General features: G+C 55.6%; 1 protein-coding gene across 4 annotated transcripts; it reads left to right on the top strand.

Annotated features, from left to right (window-relative positions):
• The first annotated feature begins 41 nt into the window (after positions 1-41).
• BRD3 (bromodomain containing 3) lies at positions 42-23,595 on the top strand. 4 transcript variants are annotated; one of them, XM_032165582.2, is made up of 12 exons: positions 42-77; positions 971-1,296; positions 2,089-2,226; positions 2,883-3,030; positions 4,004-4,218; positions 6,152-6,523; positions 9,198-9,326; positions 12,629-12,820; positions 14,318-14,553; positions 17,708-18,000; positions 19,202-19,330; positions 20,324-23,595. In XM_032165582.2, the coding sequence occupies exons 2-12, from the start codon at positions 1,084-1,086 to the stop codon at positions 20,437-20,439; spliced, it is 2,181 nt and encodes a 726-aa protein (XP_032021473.1). In that variant the 5' UTR covers positions 42-77; positions 971-1,083; the 3' UTR covers positions 20,440-23,595. The 4 variants fall into 4 exon arrangements, with proteins under 4 accessions (XP_032021473.1, XP_058301404.1, XP_032021474.1 ...); XM_058445421.1 differs by lacking the exon at positions 42-77 and adding an exon at positions 437-597; XM_032165583.2 differs by lacking the exon at positions 42-77 and adding an exon at positions 437-846 and having other exon boundaries at positions 19,205-19,330.

Raw genomic sequence — 23,595 nt, 5'->3', positions numbered from 1 at the left:
GCAGCAAGGCACGAGGCTGAAGTTGAAGTCCCAGGCGCCGGGTTAGAGCTCCTCAAGTCTGCCCCACACCTTTACAGGTAGACACAGGGCCACGCCACAGGGCCCTGGCCATGGTTGGAGGCCTGCATGCGTTCTCCACTGTGCAGTGTTCCTATGGGCGCTCTCAACTGTCCATGCCCTCCTGGGACACGAAGGGTGGTGGTGGCCTCCTCCTGCCAGCCCTGCCTGTGGCCAGCCATTCGGGGCCAGGGAAGCCCCAGCATCTCACCTGTGCAGAGCTCCCTGTGGTCAGCTGGGGTGCGGAGTTCAGCAGGGTCTGAGCCGCCGCTCCCGCCTCTCTGATTGGCCGAGAGCCGGGCCGGGTCACAGCCACGCTGCCATCACAAACCTGGGCTCGTTCTCCTGGCTACGGTAGAACCTCACTGCTTGGCCTTGCTCAAGGGTGCCACCTCCTCGCACCGTGTTTGGGTCTGCAAACGTCTGTGTTGTGCCGGCCCCACTTGCCCTGGCTGTGTTGGGCCCACACCGTGCTGTCCACGCATGGGTCACTCGTCAGTACATTGTCGTGGCCAAGCTGTCAGAGCCCAGTAGCAACGAGTCAGTCCCACGAGTGGGTGGTTGGTGGGCAGAAGGCTGCCAGTGGCTGAGTCCCTTGGCATACCTGCCTCCCAGTGTGTGCCCCAAGCCCCCACCTGGGAGCAAGTGGCATGTGCCTGAGCTCCCTCCACCGCCCAGGCCTTCCCTCCCGTGCCTGAGAGCAGTGGTTGGAGAGTCATTCTGAGCTGGTGGTGCTTGGCCTGAGCAGCTTTCCCGACAGCCTCTCACCTGGGTGGCTGGGCAATGGGGGTGAGTGAGTAGAGCAGGCCCTGCTGGGGCCCGACAGGTGCCCTCAGGAGCCCACCGAGGCTGGGAGAGGTGGGGGTCCCTGGGGTGACTGGCCCGCCTCTCTGTTGTGCTTCCTCCTCTGCAGCTGTCGCCTGGTTGGGCCTGGAAATGGGACGTCGCGCCTCCTCAGGGAGCGTAGAAGCAGCCAGGGCCTCTCCAAGCCGCTGCTGTGACAGAAAGTGAGCGAGCTGCCGGAGGATGTCCACCACCACGACAGTCGCCCCTGCGGGGATCCCGGCGGCCCCGGGCCCTGTGAACCCACCACCCCCAGAGGTCTCCAACCCCAGCAAGCCTGGCCGCAAGACCAACCAGCTGCAGTACATGCAGAATGTGGTGGTGAAGACGCTCTGGAAACACCAGTTCGCCTGGCCCTTCTACCAGCCCGTGGACGCAATCAAATTGAACCTGCCGGTGCGTAGCTGCTGCCTCCCCAAGAGCCATGCTCTGCTGCGGCCGTCCTCTGTCCCCTCCTGCTGCCCCCACTCCTGGAAAGACTGCCTCTCTGGCCTTGGGAATTTGCTGCTAAGCTGGGGACAGCACAAAGGCGCACAGGGGCCACATGGGTGTGGGAGAGTGGAGGGCGGCTACCCCAGGTGCAGGAAATAGGGAGAAGCCACGCATGTCCAGGAGGAAAGCGGCGATGGGGCTTAGGAGTCGAGGCTCACTGGGGCCGCCTTCTGCCTCACTGGCTCCTGCAGGATGGCCCATCTGCCAGCTTGGTGAGCCCACTTGGAGTTTGAGGCCGAGTGTATGTTGAGGCCTGCTTTTCAGGTGATGGTGCCCTCATCTGCATGCTCATTTTTGACCAGGGCCCACATAGACAAACCCTGAGCATTGCAGAGGAAGCCCTGGGCTGGCACTTGGTGGCCTGGGCTCTGGGCCCTGCTGGGCCCTGGTCACCTGCAGGTTTGGACCCTGGAAGGTTTGGCCCCATCTCCAGTATGTAGACCTGTCCTGGGGTCTGCCCTAGCTCCGTGGGCTCCCCTCTGCACATGCTTGGGGTCCGGAGAGAGGTTGGGCAGGAGTTTGGAGCTGGCCAAGTGCCCACCTCACCATAGCCCACTGCCTTCAGAGACCAGAAAGTGCCTCTGGGCCAGCCCCAGTCCTAAGTCCACTTGGGAAGGCCAGGCTGTGTCCACTTGGGAATTGTGAAAATAATTATTTAGAATCTTCTGGTAATGCCTCTGAAAATCTCTTTCCTAGGATTATCATAAAATAATAAAAAACCCAATGGATATGGGGACTATTAAGAAGAGACTAGAAAATAATTATTATTGGAGTGCAAGCGAATGTATGCAGGACTTCAACACCATGTTTACAAATTGTTACATTTATAACAAGGTAAGAAGATGGGGGCCCAGCACGCCGCATGCAGTAAGGATTCGGGCGCTGTGCGACGTGGATCCCCTAGCCGTTCTTGGCCAGTGCCAGGTCAGCCTGGGCGCTTTGCAGCAGCTCTTGGGCAGGCCCAAAGCGCATCACCTGGCCGGGTGCCATGGCTCACACCTGTAATCCCAGCACTTTGAGAGGCCGAGGTGGGTGGATCACTTGAGCTCAGGAGTTGGTGACCAGCCTGTGCAACATGGTGAAACCCCGTCTCTACTAAAAATACAAAAAAAATTAGCCAGGTGTGGTAGCAGGCACCTGTAATCCCAGCTACTCAGAAGGCTAAGGCAAGAGAATCGCTTAAACCTGGGAGGTGGAGGTTGCAGTGAGCCGAGATCGTGCCACTGCACTCCAGCCTGGGCGACAGAGCAAGACTCCATCTCAAAAAAAAAAAAATTTTATATATGTATATATATATATATATATACACACACACACACACACACACACACACACATATACGTGTGTATATATATTCATTTTGTTCTCTCCTGCACTGCCAAATCTGTTAACAAATTTTAAATATTTTTTTGAGCTACAACTAATAATGTTCTTTGCAAGCATACAGCTCCTTTCCTGACACGTGACCTGAACTCTCTCTGTGTCTTCAGCCCACAGATGACATAGTGCTAATGGCCCAAGCCTTAGAGAAAATTTTTCTACAAAAAGTGGCCCAGATGCCCCAAGAGGAAGTTGAATTATTACCGCCTGCTCCAAAGGGCAAAGGCCGGAAGCCAGCTGCGGGAGCCCAGAGCACAGGTAAAGGGAGCCAGGGTGGGCGAGGGGCCGGGCCTCTCTGCAGAGGCCTACGGGTGGATGGGCTGGGATTCGAGTCCTTTAGCCATCTGAGCTGTTTCCCATCTGTCGTGAAGAGCTTGTGGGTGCCGGGTCTTGGCTGAGTGTGACCTGTGGGTGATGTTGGAGGGGCAGCTGGCCCGGGGATACAGAAGACGTTAACGCCGTAGCCGGCTGCCTTTGAGCCCACTCTGGGGAGGAGCTCACAGTCTAGGAGGGTCACCTGTCCCTGCTCTCCACCTCCCAAATCCTGCTCCCCCTTCCAGCTCCAGCCCTGAAGTCACTTCTTCCATGATGCCTGGGGCCTGTGCCCCTCCTAGGGCTTTGTCTCTTTAGCACTCATTTGATTCTCTGGGACCTGAGAGTCACTGTCACCTGCCTGGCTCCCTGGTCAAGTAAGACCGCGTCTCCCTGTCAGGGAGCACGGTGGTGATTAGTGCCGTGAGCCCCGGGATCCCACCTGGCCTGGGAACCCGGGATGCAGGCGTGTCCGGGTGGAGAGGCTGACCAAGCGGGATGGCCAGTGCCACGGGCTGTCCCGTGTTGCAGATGGGAGAAGCTGGGGGCTTAAGTATGGCCATGTCCTTGGTCACTCAGCTTGTTACTGAGGGAACCGAGTTCAGTACCAGCTTTCCGTGACTCCAGGGTGGCCCTTGACTGCCAGGCCATGGGACTGCCCTGGCTTCCTCGTTCTGCCTCCTGTGGTCTGTGGCGGGGGGCCTCCACTTCATGCAGAGAGCCCTCAGCCAAGATGAGCCAGACCATCCCTGCCCCCAAGATGCAGGATGGGGGGCATCTCAGCATAGAGGGTTCTTCTGGTCGGGGGTCTTGGCAGCACAGAGCTGGCCCCCGTGTTCTGGCTGGAGGGGTGGCACTGGAAGCTTCTGGAAATACTAGCGGAGCCTGGCGTGCTGAACATCGCTTCCTTGTCTTGAAGGTACGCAGCAAGTGGCGGCCGTGTCCTCTGTCTCCCCAGCGACCCCCTTTCAGAGCGTGCCCCCCACTGTCTCCCAGACGCCCGTCATCGCTGCCACCCCTGTACCAACCATCACTGCAAACGTCACGTCGGTCCCAGTCCCCCCAGCTGCCGCCCCACCTCCTCCTGCCACACCCATCGTCCCCGTGGTCCCTCCTACGCCGCCTGTCGTCAAGGTGAGTACCCTGAGTCTGGATGGCTGGGGCGTCTGAGACCAGCCAGGGTTCCTGAGGTCAGGGCAGGAGCAGCGGGCGGGGGGCTCCCACCTTTCCCTGAGTGCCGGCTCTTGGGAGTGGTTCTCTCTGCGCCCTGGGAGATCAGGCCGTTGTTACTGACGCAGATGAGGAGACCTAGGCCTGGGGAGCTGAAGGTCACACAGCTGGTAAGGGAGGGCCTGGCTGAACTTGAATCCCAGCTTCTCTGGCCAGAAGCCCTGGCCAAAGGCTTGGTCAAGGTGGGGAAGTTGTGGGAGAGAAGCCAGGGTGGGAGGGGTCCTGGTCCTCCCCTGCTCACACTCAGGAGAGTGGTGCCAGCTGTACCCACCTGGGTGCATTGTGAGGTGCCAGCACCCAAGCCGGCCCCGCCTGTGGGCTCCACATGGGAGCATGGGGACCTGCCTGTCCTGCTCCCCACTTGGCTGGGAGCTTTTCACAGCGGGCCCTTTCGGTCTCGGCAGGGAGTGGGTGCTCCCTGCAAGATTTGGGGCTAGTGAGGCCTGGTGAGTCTCCTGCTTTGAGCAGGGCCCGTGCCAGGCACTTATGTGTATTATCTTCTTCAATTTGATCCTCACAGCGACCCTCTGGGGCAGACAGTATTTCCCCCATCTTACAGATGAGGAAGCGGGCGCTCAAAGGGGTTAAATGGCTCGCCCAAGGTAAAACGCCACCTCCGTTGCTTCCCCTCCCCATGGCCTTCACTGCCTGCACTTATGGGTGGCCTCTGGCCAAGCCGCCTCCCCCAGTGGGGGCTGTTTCTGGAGCATGTCCCATTTGCCATGGCCAGACGAGTCTCTCCCTGCTGCTACCCGCCCTCTGCGGCACGCGCCTGGCGATTGGCAGCCCGTTGGTGCCTGTCAAGTGTTTGTGGATAGCCAGCTCTGGCCCCTGCCAGTCTGAGGGCGGTGGCTTGGCTGGGCAGTGACTGTGGGTGGCTCTCTAGACGGCAGGTGCCGTGGGCTGGGAGCCGTGGCTCCCCCTGGCTCTTCTCCCGCTGGGCTAAGATTAGAAGCCAGCTGAGCTGGTCTCAGGGTGCACACTGAGCCCTGGCCCTGGAACGCTGAGGTGATGCCCATGGGTGCTGGGTGCTGAGGCCCTTGCAGGCTGCCCAGAGAGGCCTGCACACCCCCACAAGGCCTGGACGTTAAACATGTGCGTCTGCCTGGTGCCTGGCTCCGTCCCCAGGACACACCCACAAAAGGCTCTGTGGGTCATTTCCCTCCTCTCCTTGCTTGAAATAGCCTTAGGTGGCTCCCATTGCTGCTGGGATGGAGTCCAGACTTGCCCACTCACTCCCTGAAGTCCCTTGTTCCCAGAGCTGCTGTGGCTGCTTCATGCCTCCTGGTTGGGCTGCCCCCTGCCCTGTGTCCGGAATGCTCTCCTGCCTCCCTCTTGTCCCGCAAAACTTGTGTTTGTCCGCGGAGCCCCCGCTCTCAGGCCCTTGCCTGGAACTTTCCTGCTGGTCTCTAAAAGCAGGGAGTTCCTCCCAGGTCTCTGCAGCACCGAGGTCCCCGGGTCCTGGTCTGGGTGCTTGTTAGGTGTCTGGCGAATTGCATGCAGCACCTCACACGGCTTGGGGTGTGAGGTGCGAGCCCACCTGGGACCCCTGAGCCCTCGGGGCTAAGGGAGAGAGGTGTCTCCCCACACCCAGGTGAGGGCGGGTTTCAGAGTTGAGCCTGAGGGAGAGTCCCAGCCTCACCACTGCCAGCTGTGTGACCTTGGGCCAGTGACATGGCCCCTGAGCCTTGGTGTCCTCTCCTGTGGGGCCGTGCATGTGGCCGCTTAGCCCAGCACCAGGCAGGCAGACAGTGCCCCAGAAACGCGGCTGCAGCGACATGCGTCTTTGGGGCCACAGCCTGGTTTCCAGGGTTCACTGGTTATTTCACTGTCGCAGAAAAAGGGCGTGAAGCGGAAAGCAGACACAACCACTCCCACGACGTCGGCCATCACTGCCAGCCGGAGTGAGTCACCCCCGCCGTTGTCAGACCCCAAGCAGGCCAAAGTGGTGGCCCGGCGGGAGAGTGGTGGCCGCCCCATCAAGCCTCCCAAGAAGGACCTGGAGGACGGCGAGGTGCCCCAGCACGCAGGCAAGAAGGGCAAGCTGTCGGAGCACCTGCGCTACTGTGACAGCATCCTCAGGGAGATGCTATCCAAGAAGCACGCGGCCTACGCCTGGCCCTTCTACAAGCCGGTGGACGCCGAGGCCCTGGAGCTGCACGACTACCACGACATCATCAAGCACCCGATGGACCTCAGCACCGTGAAGGTACGTGGCTGCGCGGCAGGCCCTGCTCTGCCCACGTCCTGCGGCTCTGCCGTGGGTGCTGATGTCTTGTGCCGGCTGAGTGGGGGCTCTCGGGGAGCAGGGTCTCGCCTGCCGGAGAAGCGCACCCTCCGGGCTGGCCCCCGCATCCCCGGCTGTGGCTGGCAGGGCTCAGCGAGGAAGGCGTGCCCTGCCTGTGGGTCCCGGAGTCTGTGGCTCTGTTGTTGTTTATTCCCATCGAACCTGTTTGGTGATTTCATTGATTTCCTTCCCACCTCCCATTCTGTATCATCAGGTCAGGGGGCCCCTAGAGCTGGGCCACTCTCACAGTTGGCACAAGTTTTAAAGCTGCACTTTGCTTCCCTCAAGCCCCGGATACAGGCGCCTCACAGCAGACAGGAGTGAGGCGGCCAGTGGGGATGGCCTGGCTTCTGTCCCTTAAGTGCCTCCAAACTCCACCCCCTCACCAGACGGAAGTGGGCCCTGGGCAGGTGGCAGAGCTGAGACCAAGGGCCTGACCTCCCCCATGCCAGTCTTCTCAAGGCGGCAGCCTCTGCCTGGGCTCTTATGTGCCTCGTAGCAGGTCAGAGTGAGTCTGGTCCCTATGGTGGGTGGTGGTGGGGGCGTCATTTGAGCTGCACCGCCCCAAGGCAGGGTGAGCTCCACTGAGTCTTCCCTGAGCACCTTTCCAGACCTCTGGCTGGCACCTGCCCTCCCTCTGGGAGAGCTCCAGGCCAGCTCCCAGGGACGTTCAGGCAGTTGGCAGAGGTGTGGCCCGCCTCCTCCGCCAACTGCTGTGCGGCCCTGGGAAGAGCTGCTGGGAGCCCTGTTGGGCAGTTGTTTTCATCCTGGGAAGCCAGTCGCAGTCGTTCTGCCCACTTGAGGCAGGATCTCCTGATGAAAGCCTTTTCTTCCTTGGTTGACTGGATCTCAGGGGCAGGACAGACCTGGCTGGCCCAGGCCCCAGAGCCCAGTGCAGTCAGGTGAAAGTGACGAGCAGGGCCGTCTGGCTCCACTGCCGTGGGTGGGGAAGCTGAGAGCCGGAGCCACGCAGCCCAGAGCTGCCAGGAGCCTCGGCTGCAGCCTCCAGGGCTGGGGTTGGTGTGTCTCTACCACAGCACAGTTAGCACAGTTAGCACAGTTAGCAGGGATTTCTGGAACATCACTGGGGGTTCCAATGTTTGGGCTGGACTCAAGCTCAGCTTAATTCCGTTTTGGTCAAAGGGTCTGATTTGCCCTTGAAACCATAATAAAGAAGCTCTAGAAAATCAGTTCACTTTAAAGTCATGATCTGCTTTGTTCGGAGCTTCCCACCTCTGTCTGTCCTGGCATGGGGAGAAGCCAGGTGCGTTGGCAGCACTTGCTGCCCGCGAGTGTGGCGCGGACACTGCGGAAAAGGGGCGGTGAATCAGGGAGAGAGGGCTCAGGACCTATAGATTTTACAGATGGAGCTTTTGGGGATGGTTTGTCCCGGCACATGCTAAAACGGAAAACAAGCTTTTCTCCCAACATCAGAGGCTTTCAGGTCCCACTGTGCCCCCGGGTTCTTTCTGCCAGCGCTTCCTTCTGGATGGGTCTCATGTCTGAGTGCATAGGGTGCGGGCCCTGAGTTGGGGGCGCCCTCTGCAGGTTAGGACCCGGCCCCTCCATCTGACTGGCACCTGGACGAATGCAGCCTGGACCCCACGGAGCGGTCGGGGTAGATTCACCCTGCCCTTGCGTGTGTCGTCCCTCGAGGTCCCCGACAAGGTCCCTCTCCTTGAAGCCATCCCGGGATAGGAAACTCACTCCCTCGGGCACAGCGTGACCTCTTTTTGCCCCAACTAGTGTGTTCCCAGTGGTCACCTTGAAGCGTCCCTCGACGACCCTGCCTCTGGCCACTCCCCGGCAGAGCCCCCTGCACCTCCCAGCTCTGGGGACTGGTTGTGTGCCCCTCCTCACCCCTGCCGCCTGGCACTGTCTGCCCAGGCCTTGGCCTCAGTTCTCTGCTTGCCAAAACCAGGTGGGACCTGCGGTGGGTTTTGCTGTAGGGTCTCTGTGTGGCCGAGTAAACGTGGGTGGGTGTCAGCCGACACGTGCCCGTTGCCTCCACCCCTGTGGGGTTCAGGAGCTGCGGCTGGACACAGCGTGGAGTCCCTTAGGTCCAGCTAGGCCCCTGGGATACCGGGGTGCTTCTGTAGGACGCAAGCTGGCTAACAGCTACTGGCTTCCTTGAGGGAAAAAATTACATTTCCTTGTGTAGACTGAGCAGGCCCCCTGTTGTTGGTGGACTCTGACTTCGCTGCAGCCTCACGCCCCCCGGGGCTGCTGATGGCACGTCAGCATGTGAAGATTTACCCACTTTGTGTGAAGGGAAGCTCTGGACAAGGAAGGGGCCAAGGGACACCTACGGGAACCTGGGATTTCTCGTTGAGTGCATTTTTCTTCCTACCGGGAGATCTGTCTCTGGAGTCCCAGACCCTCCCTGCCAAGCCATCGAGTCACCCTCTCATGTCCTCACTTTGGGTTTCCTCGTACGAGGTCCTGGAGAGCTGGGGTGTCCTGCCGGCCAGGCCAGTAGGCACTGTCCTGGAGCTGGCGGTGGCTCCTGAGGCACCAGAGTTCATCTCGTGGGGTGTGGCAGAGAGTCCTGAGGCCACGGGCCATGCTCATTGGCCCCTGTCACTGTGTGTTGCAGAGGAAGATGGATGGCCGAGAGTACCCAGACGCACAGGGCTTTGCTGCTGATGTCCGGCTGATGTTCTCGAATTGCTACAAATACAATCCCCCAGACCACGAGGTGGTGGCCATGGCCCGGAAGCTCCAGGTAACCCGAGGCTGGGCACGCGTGGGGCGGCTCAGCTCGGCACTGTGGGCATCCTGGCCTCGGTGTGGGGTGGGCGCCCAGGTGAATGTCCAGCCGAGGAAGGCCTCAGAGAGCCTCATTCCCTCAACACGTTTTTCCCTAGTGCCAACCAGGTCCCTGCCAGGCTCTGAGCTGGGTTCCAGGAGCTTCCACTGGGGCAGGGCAGCCAGCGAGCTGGTGGAACCACTGGGGCTCCGTGGGGGTGTCGCAGCAGTGAGCCTTTCCCTCCAGGGGCTGGTGCGTGTACCAGGTGGGACGGCAGATGCCCTTTCTCTTGTGGCTTCCCCGACTGTAGTTTCCAGCAAGTCTCTGTGGCAAGGAGAGGCTTGGACACTAGCCTGTCAGTGCAGCCAGTGGATGAATTAGGTGACAGTGGCTTATGTAGCATTTTGCTTTTCTGACAACAGAAGTAAAAGGTGGATTGGAGACAATGCAGGAAGCAGTGAGATGTCTTAAGGGAAAACAGGAGTGTCTTGGTCTGGCTCTCAGCACAGGGACTTTGTGAACATGCACAAACCTCACAGAGATTTGTATGTGTGTAGAGTGTGTGTGTGTGTGTGTGTGTGTGTGTGCTCCTGCCTGCATGTGCATTTTTCTGCCAAAGTCCAGGTCCCACACACATATTTTGGTGTGGGTGGATGTGCCAGAATCTATTCTCACCTTTTCTAATTGTGATCGCAGGTGGTTTGCTTTTATAAGTAACAGCACCACTGTTATAAATGTTATTTAATCAAAGGACTTGATTTTTGGAGGAAAGGGGAGAATTATGGGTATGTGTTCTCTTCCAGCATGCTTTTCCTTTTCATGGGACCCAGAATGTCGTCTTAAGATGTTCTCAGTCCTTGCACAGACTGTTTTGAAATCCCCGAGCAGCCCATGGTATTATTGTGGATGACACAGGACCCATAAAAGGGGCAGAGAGAGAAACTCGTTCCCCCTGTGGGTCCCGCTCCCTTTCCCACTCTCCCGTGCACAGGGCCTGCCCAAGGTCCTCTCCCAGGCACTGCTGCCGTTGCCACCCTCTCTGTGCACTGGGTCCTGTGGGGGATGATGGCAGAGTGGTCCTGGAGGTCCCATTACATCCAGAGGAAGCCATCAGAACCCTGGTTTTATACTGAGACCTCGCTCACTGTGTCTTGAACCCAAAAGACCTTGCAAAGCGCAGTCCTCTGGAGCCTGGTAAATACTGGGTTGAGTTTAACGAGGGAGCTGAGCATAGAGGACGGAAACCCAGGCTTGCAGACCAAGCAGGGAAGCCAGCAGCTCTGCCCCTGCTCCTACAACAGGTGCTGTTGGATAGACATGGTGCTCATGCCTGTAATCCCAGCACTTTGGGAGGCGGAGGTGGGAGGATCACTTGAGGGCAAGAGTTTGAGACGAGCTGTCTCTACAACAGATTTTTAAAATGAGCCAGGTGTGGTGGTGTGTCCCTGTAGTACCAGCTACTCAGGAAAGTGAGATGGGAGGATCACCTGAGCCCAGGCGTTTGAGACTGCAATGAGCTGTGATTGCACAGCACTCCAGCCTGGGCAACACAGTGAGACCCTGAGGCTGATGGATTTCCATGACTGAGCACTATTTAGCAATTGTGCAGTTTTATCAATTGAGCTGTGGGGTTAGAGCCCAACAGCAAAACGACCTGACCTGAATGGCCTTCAAGGCTGTCGGCCGAGCAGGGGCCTGGATCGCTGCTCTGTGGGTTGGGTTGCCTCTGGGGACATCTCCTGAGAGGAGAGCCTGGGATATGAGAGCCTGGGGTGGGCTTCTCCAGAGCTGGCTCCAGCCTGAACAGTGGAGGCATGTCACGTGTGCAGACAGTGTGGATTCAGGTTTCTGAGCTTGGCAAAGAGAAATCTCCCTCATTTCCACATCACTGTGCATCCCTGTCTTCGGTGAGCCTGGGCTGCCCCAGGGAGGGGGACGTTTGCTAAGAGGGGCGACTGAGGGCCTAGGTCCTGGTCCAAAGGCTTTCCAAAGTCATTTGATAGGAAGTCCGGGTGTGGTGGCTTACGCCTGCAATCTCAGCACTTTGGGAGGCCAGAGTGGGAGGATCACTTGAGCTCAGGGGTTCAAGAGCAGCCTGGGCAACAGGGCAGGACCCTGTCCCTACAATAAATAAAGTAGGCCGGGCGTGGTGGCTCACACCTGTAAGCCCAGCACTTTAGGAGGCCAAGGCAGGCAGATCACGAGGTCAGGAGTTCGAGAATAGCCTGGCCAACATGGTGAAACTTCGGCTCTACTAAAAATACAAAAAATTAGCCAGGAGTGGTGGTGCGTGCTTGTGATCCCAGCTACTCAGGAGGCTGAGGCAAGAGAATCACTTGAAACCAGGATGTGGAGGATGCAGTGAGCTGAGATCACGCCATTGCACTCCAGCCTGGGCAAAAGAGCAAGACTCTGTCTTGAGAGAAAAAAAAAAATTAGTAAAAGAGAAACTTAAAAATGTGTGTGTGTGTGTGTGTATATATATGTGTGTGTGTATATATGTGTGTGTGTGTGTATATGTGTGTATATATGTGTGTGTATATATGTGTGTGTGTGTGTGTGTGTGTGTATATATATATATATGTATATATTTGAGACAGGGTCTCACTCTGTCACCCAGGCTGGAGTGCAATGGCATGATTTCGGCTCACTGCAGCCTCGACCTCCTGGGTTCAAGCAATCCACCCATCGCATCCTCCCGAGCAGCTAGGATCACAGACATGTGCTGCCATGACTGGCTAATTTTTATATTTTTTTGTAAATAAAATATCAATAGGACTAGACTTTGGCCTTTTGGGCCAACTTTTGGAGTTAACCATTCATGAGATGTGATGCTGCAGTCAGTTCCGGGGTGAAGAGATGGGAAGAGGTCAACACTCTTGGACTCCTGTGGCTATGGAGGACCCTGTCTAAGCTCAAGGGAAGACACTCTTTCCCGTTTCACAGCAGGGGCAGCCCCGGGGAGCTTTGGGCCAGGAGGCTACAAGGATGCGTGCATCTTCTAGAGAGTGCTCATGGAGTTGCTGAAGGGAGCTGTGGGCCAGCTCCTGTATCCCCTCCTCCCAGGCCTGTCCCCAGGAATTGCCTGGGGAGGGAGGGAGGGCAAGTTGGAAACAACCACAGCCCCCCAGGCAGGCGGGACCCTGTCTCCTCCTAGCCCGACCTTTGTAACAGCTGTGGGTGCTGCCCCAGGGGCACCTCAGAAACCCTGAGGGCCCACACCAAGGGGCAGCCCCATGGGCATCCACGTCTTCAGGACAGCCTCTGTTCTGCCGCAGGACGTGTTTGAGATGAGGTTTGCCAAGATGCCGGATGAGCCCGTGGAGGCACCGGCACTGCCTGCCCCCGCAGCCCCCATGGTGAGCAAGGGTGCTGAGAGCAGCCGTAGCAGTGAGGAGAGCTCTTCGGACTCGGGCAGCTCGGACTCGGAGGAGGAGCGGGCCACCAGGCTGGCAGAGCTGCAGGAGCAGGTGGGCACTGGCACGCTTGGGTGGGGTTCAGGGCCTGAGGCGGGATTGCTGGCACAGCAGCCCAAGGTCCGTCCCTTTGCATGGTACCCTCCTCTGCCCTGTGTCCCTCAGCAGCCGCGGTAGTGCTTCCTCGTAAAGACACTCAGAGTGCCCTCCCCAGGTCTGGGGTGGTGCGAGCCTAAACCACAGCACACATGGGTGGCTGCGGGGACACATGGCTGGGATGTTTCTGAAGACCTGGCGGGCCTCAGGTGGGAGCTCAGTGGTCATGTGTGGTTAATGTGTGCCTTGCTCTGCTCCAGAAATGCCTGTGAGGCACTTGCAGAGGCCACAGTAGTGCCTGGGCTCCAAGCAATCACTCGCAGTGGGGTGGGGTGCGGGCTCCAGGGTCCTGAGGGCCCTGCCGTGTAGCTGCCCAGCCCCAGCCCCGCTGCCAGGTTGTGCTTCCTCCCCCTTCTCTGCTTTCCTCGTTTGCAGTATGGGACAAATGTCACTCACTCTGAGCTGTCTTGAGGTCAAATTGAGAAAGATGTGAATTGTTTCCCCAGACCTCTGGCAGCCAGCCAGATGCATGATTTCTGGGACCCCAGATTGGGAGAAAGTAGAGCAGGGCTGTCCAGTCAGAAGGGGAACAGCATGATTCAGGGCTGCAAGGACAGCGATGGCCCTGCAGTCCCCAGAGTGGGGCTGGACATTTGATTTTGAAGTGGCAAGGACACACAGCAGGGAAGACGGCTGTGAGGTGGCAGCTCCTCCACCTGCCCGCTGCCTTCCTTGCACAGACCACCCAGAGGCAGGGACAGGCCGTGGCCTCACCTGGGCAGTGCCTCTCAAGGGGCCTCTCCTCTCCCATGGGGGTGGCTGCAGTGGGGAGGGCGAGGCGCTTGGCACACTGCCAGCTGCAGGGCAGCCCTGGATGAATGCTGGTTGCTGGCAGTGGATTGTTTTAACCCCGGAGTCCTGCGTGTTATCAAATGGCTTCCCAGAAGTCACTGATGAAAATCTCCTTTGTGCAGGCATTTAAACTTCTAGAGAGTCCTTCCTTATCTGAACAATAGTAATAATAAAACTGTTAGCTGCCCACCTAATGTAGATGACACGTTGATGGGTGCAGCAAACCACCGTGGCACATGTATACCTATGTGACAAACCTGCACGTTCTACACATGTATCCCAGAACTTAAAGTATAATAAATTTTTTTTAAAAAGTTAGCTGTCCTTACCGAGTCCCTGTTGTGCCACCTGCGCAGTGCTGAGCCTGTGGCCAGGCAGCTCTTCCCCACTGCAGGTGAAGAAGCCGAGGCGGAGAGGGCTCATGACTCACTGGGGGTCACGGGAGTGAGGGGCAGAGCAGGGCCCGGGTGCTCCTGGTTCACCTCCTCGCCCAGCTGAGGCGGCTCCGACATCGCCCCAAGCCCCCTCCAATCCCAGGGCCCCACGCAGCCCCAGTAGTGTGGGCCGTGCCCAGCACCTGCTCAGCCGCCCGCTCTTTTCCAGCTGAAGGCCGTGCACGAGCAGCTGGCCGCCCTGTCTCAGGCCCCAGTAAACAAACCAAAGAAGAAGAAGGAGAAGAAGGAGAAGGAGAAGAAGAAGAAGGACAAGGAGAAGGAGAAGGAGAAGCACAAAGTGAAGGCTGAGGAAGAGAAGAAGGCCAAGGTGGCTCCGCCTGCCAAGCAGGCCCAGCAGAAGAAGGCTCCTGCCAAGAAGGCCAACAGCACGACTGCGGCCGGCAGGTGGGCTCCAGACCCGCTCGGGCTCCAAGAGCCCAGCACTCAGCGTGCCATGGGGGCTCACGTAGCAGCAGTGCTGGGATTGGGGGCTTTGTGCCTTGGCCACCTGGAAACCAGGGTGATGGGGGCGGGGAGACAGAGGGCCTGATGAGACCTGTGCTGGGAAGTCCGGCGGCCCAGGTGGTGCTGCTCAGCTCTCTGCGGGGCTGGCCTGGATTCTGGGCATTGAAGCGCTGGCACAGCCTGGTTTCCACATCATGAAGCTTTTGGGATGTTCTTCTGGTCTGGGCCAAGGATCTTGACTAGGGGGAGTTGAACACCCCATTTTGGACTTGCCCATAGGCAGGAGGCAGGGATAGTGGAATCGTGCACAGCTGCATTCAGCCTCCTTCGGGAGCCCGTGCTGTGGCTGGGCACCACCCTGAGGAGTGTCTGCTAGGGACACGCAGGAGCCACAAAGCAATGTGAGCTAGTAGGGAAGGAGCTCAGGCCCAGGATGGGGGCTCTCCTGGCCAGGTGGAAGGGAGGCTTCCCAAGGGGGAGGCAACAGCTGTGTGGGGGCAAGCTTGGCAGCAGAGGGCCAGGGAGGGAGTTCCAAGAACAGGGAACAGCGGGTACAAAGCCACAGAGGCCAGTAGGACGTGTTCCTTTTGGGAATGAGGGCAAAGTTGGCACCACTGAAAAAGAACAAGTTGGGGAAAAAAGGTGAGTTGAGGCTGCTGAGATCAGCCAGCTTTGTTTGAGGTGTTCATGCTTCCTTTTCAAGCAAATGAAGGAGAGTTGGGATTTAAGCTCAACATGATCAGATCCTCGCCGCTATGGAGAATAGCTTAGTGGGAATCAGGAATGGAAGAAAGGATACCCCTTTGGCAGTTATCGTGGTTGTGCAGGCAAAAGAAATTGGTGTGGCTCTGGAGATAGACTCATTTGGGAGGCGGCATGGCCAGGCCCTGGTGCTTGGAGGGAGGAGGAGAGGAGCATGGGGGTCCTGGGTTTGGGCTTAAGACAGCTGGGTCAGCCGTTAATGAAGACAGCGAGTGGAATGGTCGGGGTAGGTCTTCCCTTCTTTTCTCCCTCCCTCCCTCTCTCATTTTTGGAGGTGGATGCAAAAATCCATTTTTCTTATACAGGTTGAGTATCCTTTATCTGAAATAAGGATGCTTCCAAAATAAAAGGTGCTTCCGATTTTGGATTTTTTCAGATTTTGGAATATTTGCATTATACTCCCCATTGAGCATCTCAAAACTGAAGCATCTCAAAACTGAAGCATCTCAAATCTGAAGCATCTCAAATCTGAAGCATCTCAAATCTGAAAATCTGAAATGCCTCAGTGAGCTTTCCTTTGAGCGTCACGTTGAGACTCAGACAGTTTCAGATTTTGGAGCATTTTGGATTTTTCGATTTGGGATACCCAGCCTGTACTATCTTTGTCTGTTTTTAGTATCAGTATAATGCTGGCCTCAAAAATGAGTTGCAGCCAGGTGTGGTGGCTCCCACCTGTAATCCCAGCACTTTGGGAGGCCAAGGCAGGAGGATCACTTGAGCTCAGGAGTTTGAGATCACCATGGGCAACACAGTAGGATTCTATCTCTTTAAAAAAAAAAAAGTGTTGGTTGGGATATAATATTTGAGTGATTAGAGACAATTAAAAAGTGATTTGAGGCCAGGTGCAGTGTAATCCCAGAAATTTGGGCCAACATGGTGAAACCCCGTCTCCACTAAGAACAGAAAAATTAGCCGGGCTTGGTGACGGGTGCCTGTAATCCTAGCTACTCGGGAGGCTGAGACAGGAGAATCTCTTGAACCCGGGAGGCAGAGGTTGCAGTGAGCCGAGATCACGCCACTGCACTCCAGCCTGGGCGACAGAGCAAGACTCGGCCTTGGAAAAAAAAAAAAAAAAAAGATTTGAAAAGTGTTGCCCCTCTTCTGTTTTGTGGAGTGAATGTATAGAATTGATACTAATACTTAAATGTTTGGTAGGATTCACTAGCAGAACCATCTGGGCCTGGAGTTTTGATTGTTGGAAGATTTTTAATCATGAATTCAATTATTTTAATAGGTATAGGCTTATTAGATTATCAGTTTCTTCTTGAGTGAGTTTTAGAGGTTTATGCCTAAGGCATTAATCCATTCCACTCAGATTGTCAAACTTATGGACATAAGTTTGTTGGTTAGTATTTCTCTATTATCCTTTTATTGTCTGTAGGGCCTGTAGTGACGTGTCTTTTTCATTCCTGATATTGCTAATTTGTGTCTTTTTTCTTGGTGAATCTGGATAGAGACATACCAATTTTATTGAACTTTCAAAGAAACATAATTAGATTTCATTGATTTTTTTTTAAAAATATTTTTACTTTTATTTATTTCTGATCTTTACTGTTGCCTTTGCTTAGTTTAGACTTGGCTTCTTTTTACTTTTTAAGGTAGAAGATTAGATTACTGACTTGAAACCTTTTTTTTATTTTTTATTTTTTAGATTTTTTTGAGAAGGAGTCTCACTCTATTGCCTAGGCTGGAGTGCAGTAGCACGATCTCGGCTCACTGCAACCTCCGCCTCCAGGGTTCAAGTGATCCTCCTGCCTCAGCATCCCGAGTAGCTGGTATTACAGGTGCCCGCCACCATGCCTGGCTCATTTTCGTATTTTTAGTAGAGACAGGGTTTCACCATGTTGGCCAGACTAGTCTCGAACTCCTGACCTCAGGTGATCCACCTGCCTCAGCCTCCCAAAGTGCTGGGATTACAGGCGTGAGCCACCATGGCTGGCCCTAGATCGTTTATATTTCACATAATTATTGATATAATTGGATTTTGGTCTATCATTTTATTATTTTCTTTTTCCTCTGTGTTTTTTGTTCCTTTGTTCCCGCTTTTTGGATTACCTGAATACAGAAATCATTTCTTGACCTGTGGAGTTGGAGACGCCTGTAGGGTGTAGAGAGGAACTGACCTCTGTAATTGTTTCCTGGCCAAGGTCTGGAAACCCCGCAGCTGGGAGCAACTTTTCTAACCTTGGATTTTCTGCCTTGGGGCACCACTTTGGGAAGAAAGCTTGGTCCCAGAGAGCAGCCTGCTGGTGGGAGGAAGGGGTGTGTGCAGTGGGCCCCCACGGCAGGTGGACAGAGACTCAACGCCACGTTGCTCTGTCTTCTGCCCCAGACAGCTGAAGAAAGGCGGCAAGCAGGCATCTGCCTCCTACGACTCGGAGGAAGAGGAGGAGGGCCTGCCCATGAGCTACGATGAAAAGCGCCAGCTTAGCCTGGACATCAACCGGCTGCCCGGGGAGAAGCTGGGCCGGGTGGTGCACATCATTCAATCTCGGGAGCCCTCGCTCAGGGACTCCAACCCCGACGAGATAGAAATTGACTTTGAGACTCTGAAACCCACCACTTTGAGGGAACTGGAGAGATACGTCAAGTCTTGTTTACAGAAAAAGCAAAGGAAACCGTTCTGTAAGTTGCCTGCGTGGAGCGTGGTGCTCGAAGCTCCTCTCCCCTCCTTGGCCTGCCCCTCCTGTCACTCCTCACAGACCCTGTGCAGCGAGCGTGGGCACAGGGCTGCCACGCTGTCTTGGCTCCTTCATCCCACCACAGATGCCCTGAGGATATCTGTGCTCAGCCAGGGCCAGTGGGCTTGGGGCTGAACCCAGGCCTGAGCCCCCCCAGCCAGAGCCCTCTTTCCCTGTTCTTGGGGACATGGGCAGCACTGTGTGCCTCGGCCTTAACCTTGTCCAGGGAAGGCGCGACCCTGGGGCTGGGCTCCGGCCCCAAACCCCATTCATTCAGGGCCCAGTTGGGGTCCTCACTGCATGCCTTCCTGAGGCTCCCCTCCATTTGGGGCCTTGGCTGCAGATGACCTCTCATGGTCCCTTGCAGGGCAGACCAGCTTCTCTTATAACAAGGACACCCTCCCTTTGACTGGGGTCACAAGTCCAGACGCCTCACAGGATGGACCCTGGGGCACCAGCCCAGGCTTCCCTGAAGTCAGTGGCAGGAACGAGTCACTGCTGGGGTCTGCAGGTCTGGGAGAGTAGGAGGGAGGGCAGACCCAAGGCAGCCCTTGTGGCAGCCCCCGTAGGCTGTCAAGTGAGTGCAGGGCTCACTCGAACTTGCATGTGGCCTCTCGGGTGTGCGTGGGCCTCACTCGCTCCTTTTCCTGGGTGGAATGTCTGTGTGGTCACAGTGCGTCTGACCCACGGTGAGTCACCGGGTCAACTTGGAGGGAGCGACTCCGGAGTGTCAGGCAGTGGAGACCGGGCCTCCTGCTCGGGCAGATGGAGAGCAGCGGCCCTGGTGAGGCAGGTCCATGAATCAGAGGCTCTGCCCTGCACATGAGGGACGTTGGCCAAACCACATCCTGTCCATGCACCTGTTGGCACCATAGGAATGGCCTCTGTCACCTTAGGATCCAGGCTTTGCACACCCTGAGGGCTCAGCAGATGTGGGTGGTGGTGGGTCTGTCTCATCCCAGTCATTTCTGCCACTGGAAGCCCTGGTGACAGCTTTGCATCTGTCAGCGCCCAGACCCATGAAAGCTGGGCAGCTGGCATGGATGCCAGTGTGCAGGGCTGGGGCCTTGGCCACCTGGATACAGCCCTGGCTCCTGCCCCATCGGTCCCCTCTGCAGTCTGAGTGCCCATTTGTTCCCCGACAGCAGCAAGCGGGAAGAAACAGGCAGCCAAGTCGAAAGAGGAGCTAGCTCAGGAAAAGAAGAAGGAGCTGGAAAAGCGTCTGCAGGACGTCAGCGGGCAGCTGAGCAGCAGCAAGAAGCCCGCCCGGAAAGGTACCGCTGGCGGCTGCCGTGCCACCCCTCTTTGGTGGGGGTGAGGGGTGTCAGCAGTAGGGGTTTGAGCATCGAGCAGGCCCACGTCTGAGTGTGGCTCACCTCCTCATGAGCTCCATGTTCTTAGATGAGCTCTTGAGCTCCTGAAACCTCGATTTCCTTGTCTGTCACCGGGGGTCATACTCCAGCCCTGCAGGGTGGTGTGCACACGTGGGGTGTGTGTGAACACAGCCCATTCCAGGGCACCACAGACAGAGGACCCAGGAGGGGGCTCTTGTGGGGCTGGACCGGGCAACCCAGCCGGTTAGCTGGGCTCACCGTGAGCTTTCTGACTGTTGCCTGGCAGTGGCATGAGTTCCACGGCAGGCTGAGGTAGCAGAGGCGGGAGGCCCAGCTCCATGCCCTGCGCTTTGCCAGGTCTTGTGCTCAGGGGAGCCAGCATTGGAGCCCTTGCCTCCTTTTCCTGGACCCTGTTAGAGCACACATCTCTTTCCCTGGCTTCCGGGACACATATATGGGGGGACAGTAGGGTCCTGTCTGGACTGGAGCATGTTCTAGCTGGGGGCCATGGCCTTGGCGACATGGTTTGCCCGGTGTCGAGACAGGGCCCATGACCCTGCCCGCTGAAGGGGTCTGTCTCCTGTAGTCACTCTTTGGATGCCCCAGGCAGAGTAAGCGCTCCAGAAACGCCAGCAGCTGGTGTTCCTGTCGCTGCTGGTGGCCATGTGACTGGTGGATGTTTTTGATGGGCAGCCTTTCTCGCATCCATCATTTCCTATTAGTAGTCTGCATTCATTTTTTTCTGTCTCAAGTATATTCAGATAGTCTTGTTGACCTGATTAATTTCAATAAATACTTATTAAACGACTGGGTCAGGAAGTGGGTGGATCGTGGCACACAGTGTGGTGGTGTCACACTGGCATGGACGACATGCTGCCAAGTGGGTCAAGAAGCAGGTGTGCAGAGCGTATCTCCCTGCCCGTGTCTCCACAGAGAAGCCCGGCTCAGCACCCTCAGGGGGCCCGTCCAGGCTCAGCAGCAGCAGTTCCTCCGAGTCTGGGAGCAGCAGCTCCAGCGGGTCCAGCTCTGACAGCAGCGACTCAGAATGAACTGGCTTCGGACAGAACAGGACAGATGGATGTCGCACACGCCGAGACTGCCGTACCCCTCTGTGGTTCATATACTACTTTGTTCCATGGTGTGCAGGTCTGCTTCTTAATTCAGTGTTATGATATCTTCCAGTTTTTGCTTTCATAGGTCACAGATCTATCTTGTGTGTGCGTTAGACTTGATGAGAAGGTGTGAACTCTGCAGAAAGTCTCTTCTTCGTCACTGAATTCAGTCACTTGGAGATGACAACTTCAAATGCTAACCCGATGACCCCAGAAAACTGTGTGAGATTCGTACCGAAGAACCTTGTGGAATCCCTTTGCTTAGGCCCAGCCTGGTCCATAGCTCGAGAAAGAATTTCTTCCAAGGAAACGTCTCGGACATGGGTACTGTATTTGAAAGCTGTTAGCTCTGTCAACACGCATCGTCCTTGTCATTTGGGCCCCGAGTTCTGACCCTCGTGTCTGATGTGGGCACCTCTTTCTGGGGGGCGGGGGGGGCTGAGGGCAGATGTGCCTGCTTGTGGGGACCAGGCTGGGCCTAAGCGAAGGGTCATCGCAGCCCCAGCCCGGAGCGTGGAGCCTTTGGGGGGTGGTCGGGTGGGATGTGCGTTCTCCGCTCGTGGTGATGTCACGAGCTCCTCGGAGGGAACAGAGCGGCTGTGTGTGCAGCCTGCAGGTTTCCATACACTGAAGCTTTTACCTCAACTTTAAAAAAAAAAAGAAGAAAAGATTAAAAAAAAAAAAGGAGACTTTTTTTGTAAGGTTCGGCAATTTTCTACGGAAGTCCAGCCCGCTGTGAGTCCCTGCCTGGCTAGCGCTGCCCCTGCTGCTGCTGCTGCTGCGCCGCCCTTGGGAACCACTTCCCGAGCTTATGTGTATATAAATAGTTATTTATTAACATCATTGGTCATTTTTTTAAAAAAAAGAAAAAACCGCAGAAGAAATGCATTCACACAATCGCAGAGATGCAGGCCTTGTCAGTGGTGTGCCCGGCCCGGATCCTGTCTGGCGGCGGCCTGTTGTCTCCAGGTGCTAACTCCTGCCACCGCGCGGTGCTCACCCACGTCTGTTCGCGCGCTCGCCCCTGGGTTTGTTGGGTTTTTTGGTTTTTTTGTGGGTTTTTTTTTTTTTTTTTTGTATGAAACTTGGAGGCTTACAGGTATAGACAGCTTTCAGCTACAGCACATTCTAATTTTTTATTTTGTTTAGTTCTTTTGTATTCACTTCTGGTCTCTTTAAGACTGTTTTAAAAGAAATCAATTTAGGGAACCCCAGTTATATAATATAAACTTTGTAATCTGAGAGAAAAAATGTATAGTAAATCTAAGTCTTGATTTTTAACTTTCTATTGTAAAAAATAATAATATACAGAGTTTAATAGAAGGTGATGTTTTGGTTTTGTTTTTCCAGAGGCTGCCATATGGCCTTTGAGTACGGGGATGCCCCAAACTGGCCCACCAGTGAGCATGGTGGCTCCGGCCAGGAATGCCAGGGTTAGCCTCCAGGGGCCTGGCCAGGCCCTCCCCAGCCTGTCTGCCCTCCCCAGGGGTGGAGAAGTCTCTGGGCCCCAGGAGGATTCCCTCCCGGAGACTCGCACGGTGCTCCCTGCTCACATGTTGTCACACTTAGTCCGGAAATGACTGAAACCAGGCATTCTCCCGGACCTCGGCGCCGGGGGGCATCCAGGCAGACGCTGGGTATGGAGCTGTGGTATGATCTGTCCTGTATGGTGGCCAGTGCTTTCTGCCAGCATTTCTGGATGGATATAGGGACTATCATTAGTATCCTAATACCTGGTGATTAAAAAAAAAAACAAACAAACCATAAAATTGATTCAGAGTCCACTGACCCTTACAGATGTAGGTATACCCTTACCGGAGAGGGGACTCTGATGAGGAAATGCTGGTAAATTATCATTTTTTAAATTGCTGGAGGGTCTGACACTTGGTGAGTTTTCAGCCAGTTTGTTAAGCTTTTAATTAAGTTTTGTTTATAATAAAAATATAAATGGATTTGAAAGTTTCCATTTTTTAAAGTTACCCTTGTTTTTCAAAGGTATTTTCTAAACAGATCTTTAATGGACTATTTAAACCGAATTTAAGGAATTCACACACGACAGTTGACAGGTCTTCACGCAGGCTGGTTGGTAACGTGCTGCCAGCACAGGGCTGGGTGATACGCACCCCCTAAGCCGGGGGTGCCTGGGGCTGGGGGGCACTCCTTGAAATGCCCCTCCAGCCACAGGACAGTGAGGTGCTGCCTGTGTGAGCCGTCGGGAGCGGCCGGCTGTGGGGGCAGCGCAGCAGGATCATCGTGGGGCCTTTCCTTCTCGGCTGGTTCTCTGTGACGGTAGTGGGCGTTGGCTAGCCTCTGCTCCTTTCATCTAGAAAGAAGCCGCTGACCCTGACGGCCCACCGCAGGTACACTGAGCAGCTGTATTGGTGCTGTCACTTTTTTAAGGCTTTCTGTCCAGACTTCAACACTGGTTTCTTTTCAGAGTTTCGAAGGGTTGATGACTTCCTCAACGCCCTCGCCGGTGGGCTGAGGGTGACGGTCACGTCCGTTTCTTCTGTTATTAGAAGGCTGCGGTGATTCAATTAGATTGTCCCACTGCTGAGACCTGTAGGGCAGCTTCTAACGTGCTTTTTTCAAGGGGAGAGGAGCAGTGACAAGTCGTGTGTCGGAATTGGATTTGAGAACGCTCTGAATGACCCCTGGAGGCCGAGGGGGCAGGCTTCGGGCGTGAACTGAACTCCAGACCCCTCTTTGTGTTGGGCGGTGTCATCTTGCTTACAAACTGTAAGACACATTTTCTTTTGTGTTTGTTTTTGTTGTTGTTCTTTTGCAGCACTCATGCCTCTGACAGTCTTTGGAAAGAGTAACACCCACATACAGAATTTGTCACATCCAGAGTAGCGCTGTTTCTTAATACTGGCATAATGCTTCCAGGAAGTTTTTCTTTTTTATATTTAAAATGTTACTTTTCTGTATGATGTGCATGCAAGTTTACCGTAACTTTTCTTAAACTTTTTAGTGCCGTTTCTAGTATATTCCTGTAAATGTCAGTTACTGAAAATGAGTCCAATGTAAGTAGTTTAGCTTGTTTATTGCAATGCTGGCCTCAACACAACAGAATAAAAATGGTAGAACGTA

The sequence above is a fragment of the Hylobates moloch genome, unplaced genomic scaffold (genome assembly GCF_009828535.3).
Source record: "Hylobates moloch isolate HMO894 unplaced genomic scaffold, HMol_V3 SCAFFOLD_10, whole genome shotgun sequence".
NCBI classification, from domain to species: Eukaryota; Metazoa; Chordata; class Mammalia; order Primates; family Hylobatidae; genus Hylobates; species Hylobates moloch.
Note: the sequence above shows the minus strand (reverse complement) of the source record. Positions and strands in the feature narration are given on the sequence as shown.

Excerpts from the sequence above, each read along its gene's own strand:
- BRD3 (XM_032165582.2), top strand. The coding sequence starts at position 1,084 with ATGTCCACCACCACGACAGTCGCCCCTGCGGGGATCCCGGCGGCCCCG. Across the intron at positions 12,821-14,317 it reads TGGCAGAGCTGCAGGAGCAG|CTGAAGGCCGTGCACGAGCA; the intron begins GTGGGCACTGGC and ends GCTCTTTTCCAG. Across the intron at positions 14,554-17,707 it reads AGCACGACTGCGGCCGGCAG|ACAGCTGAAGAAAGGCGGCA; the intron begins GTGGGCTCCAGA and ends CTTCTGCCCCAG.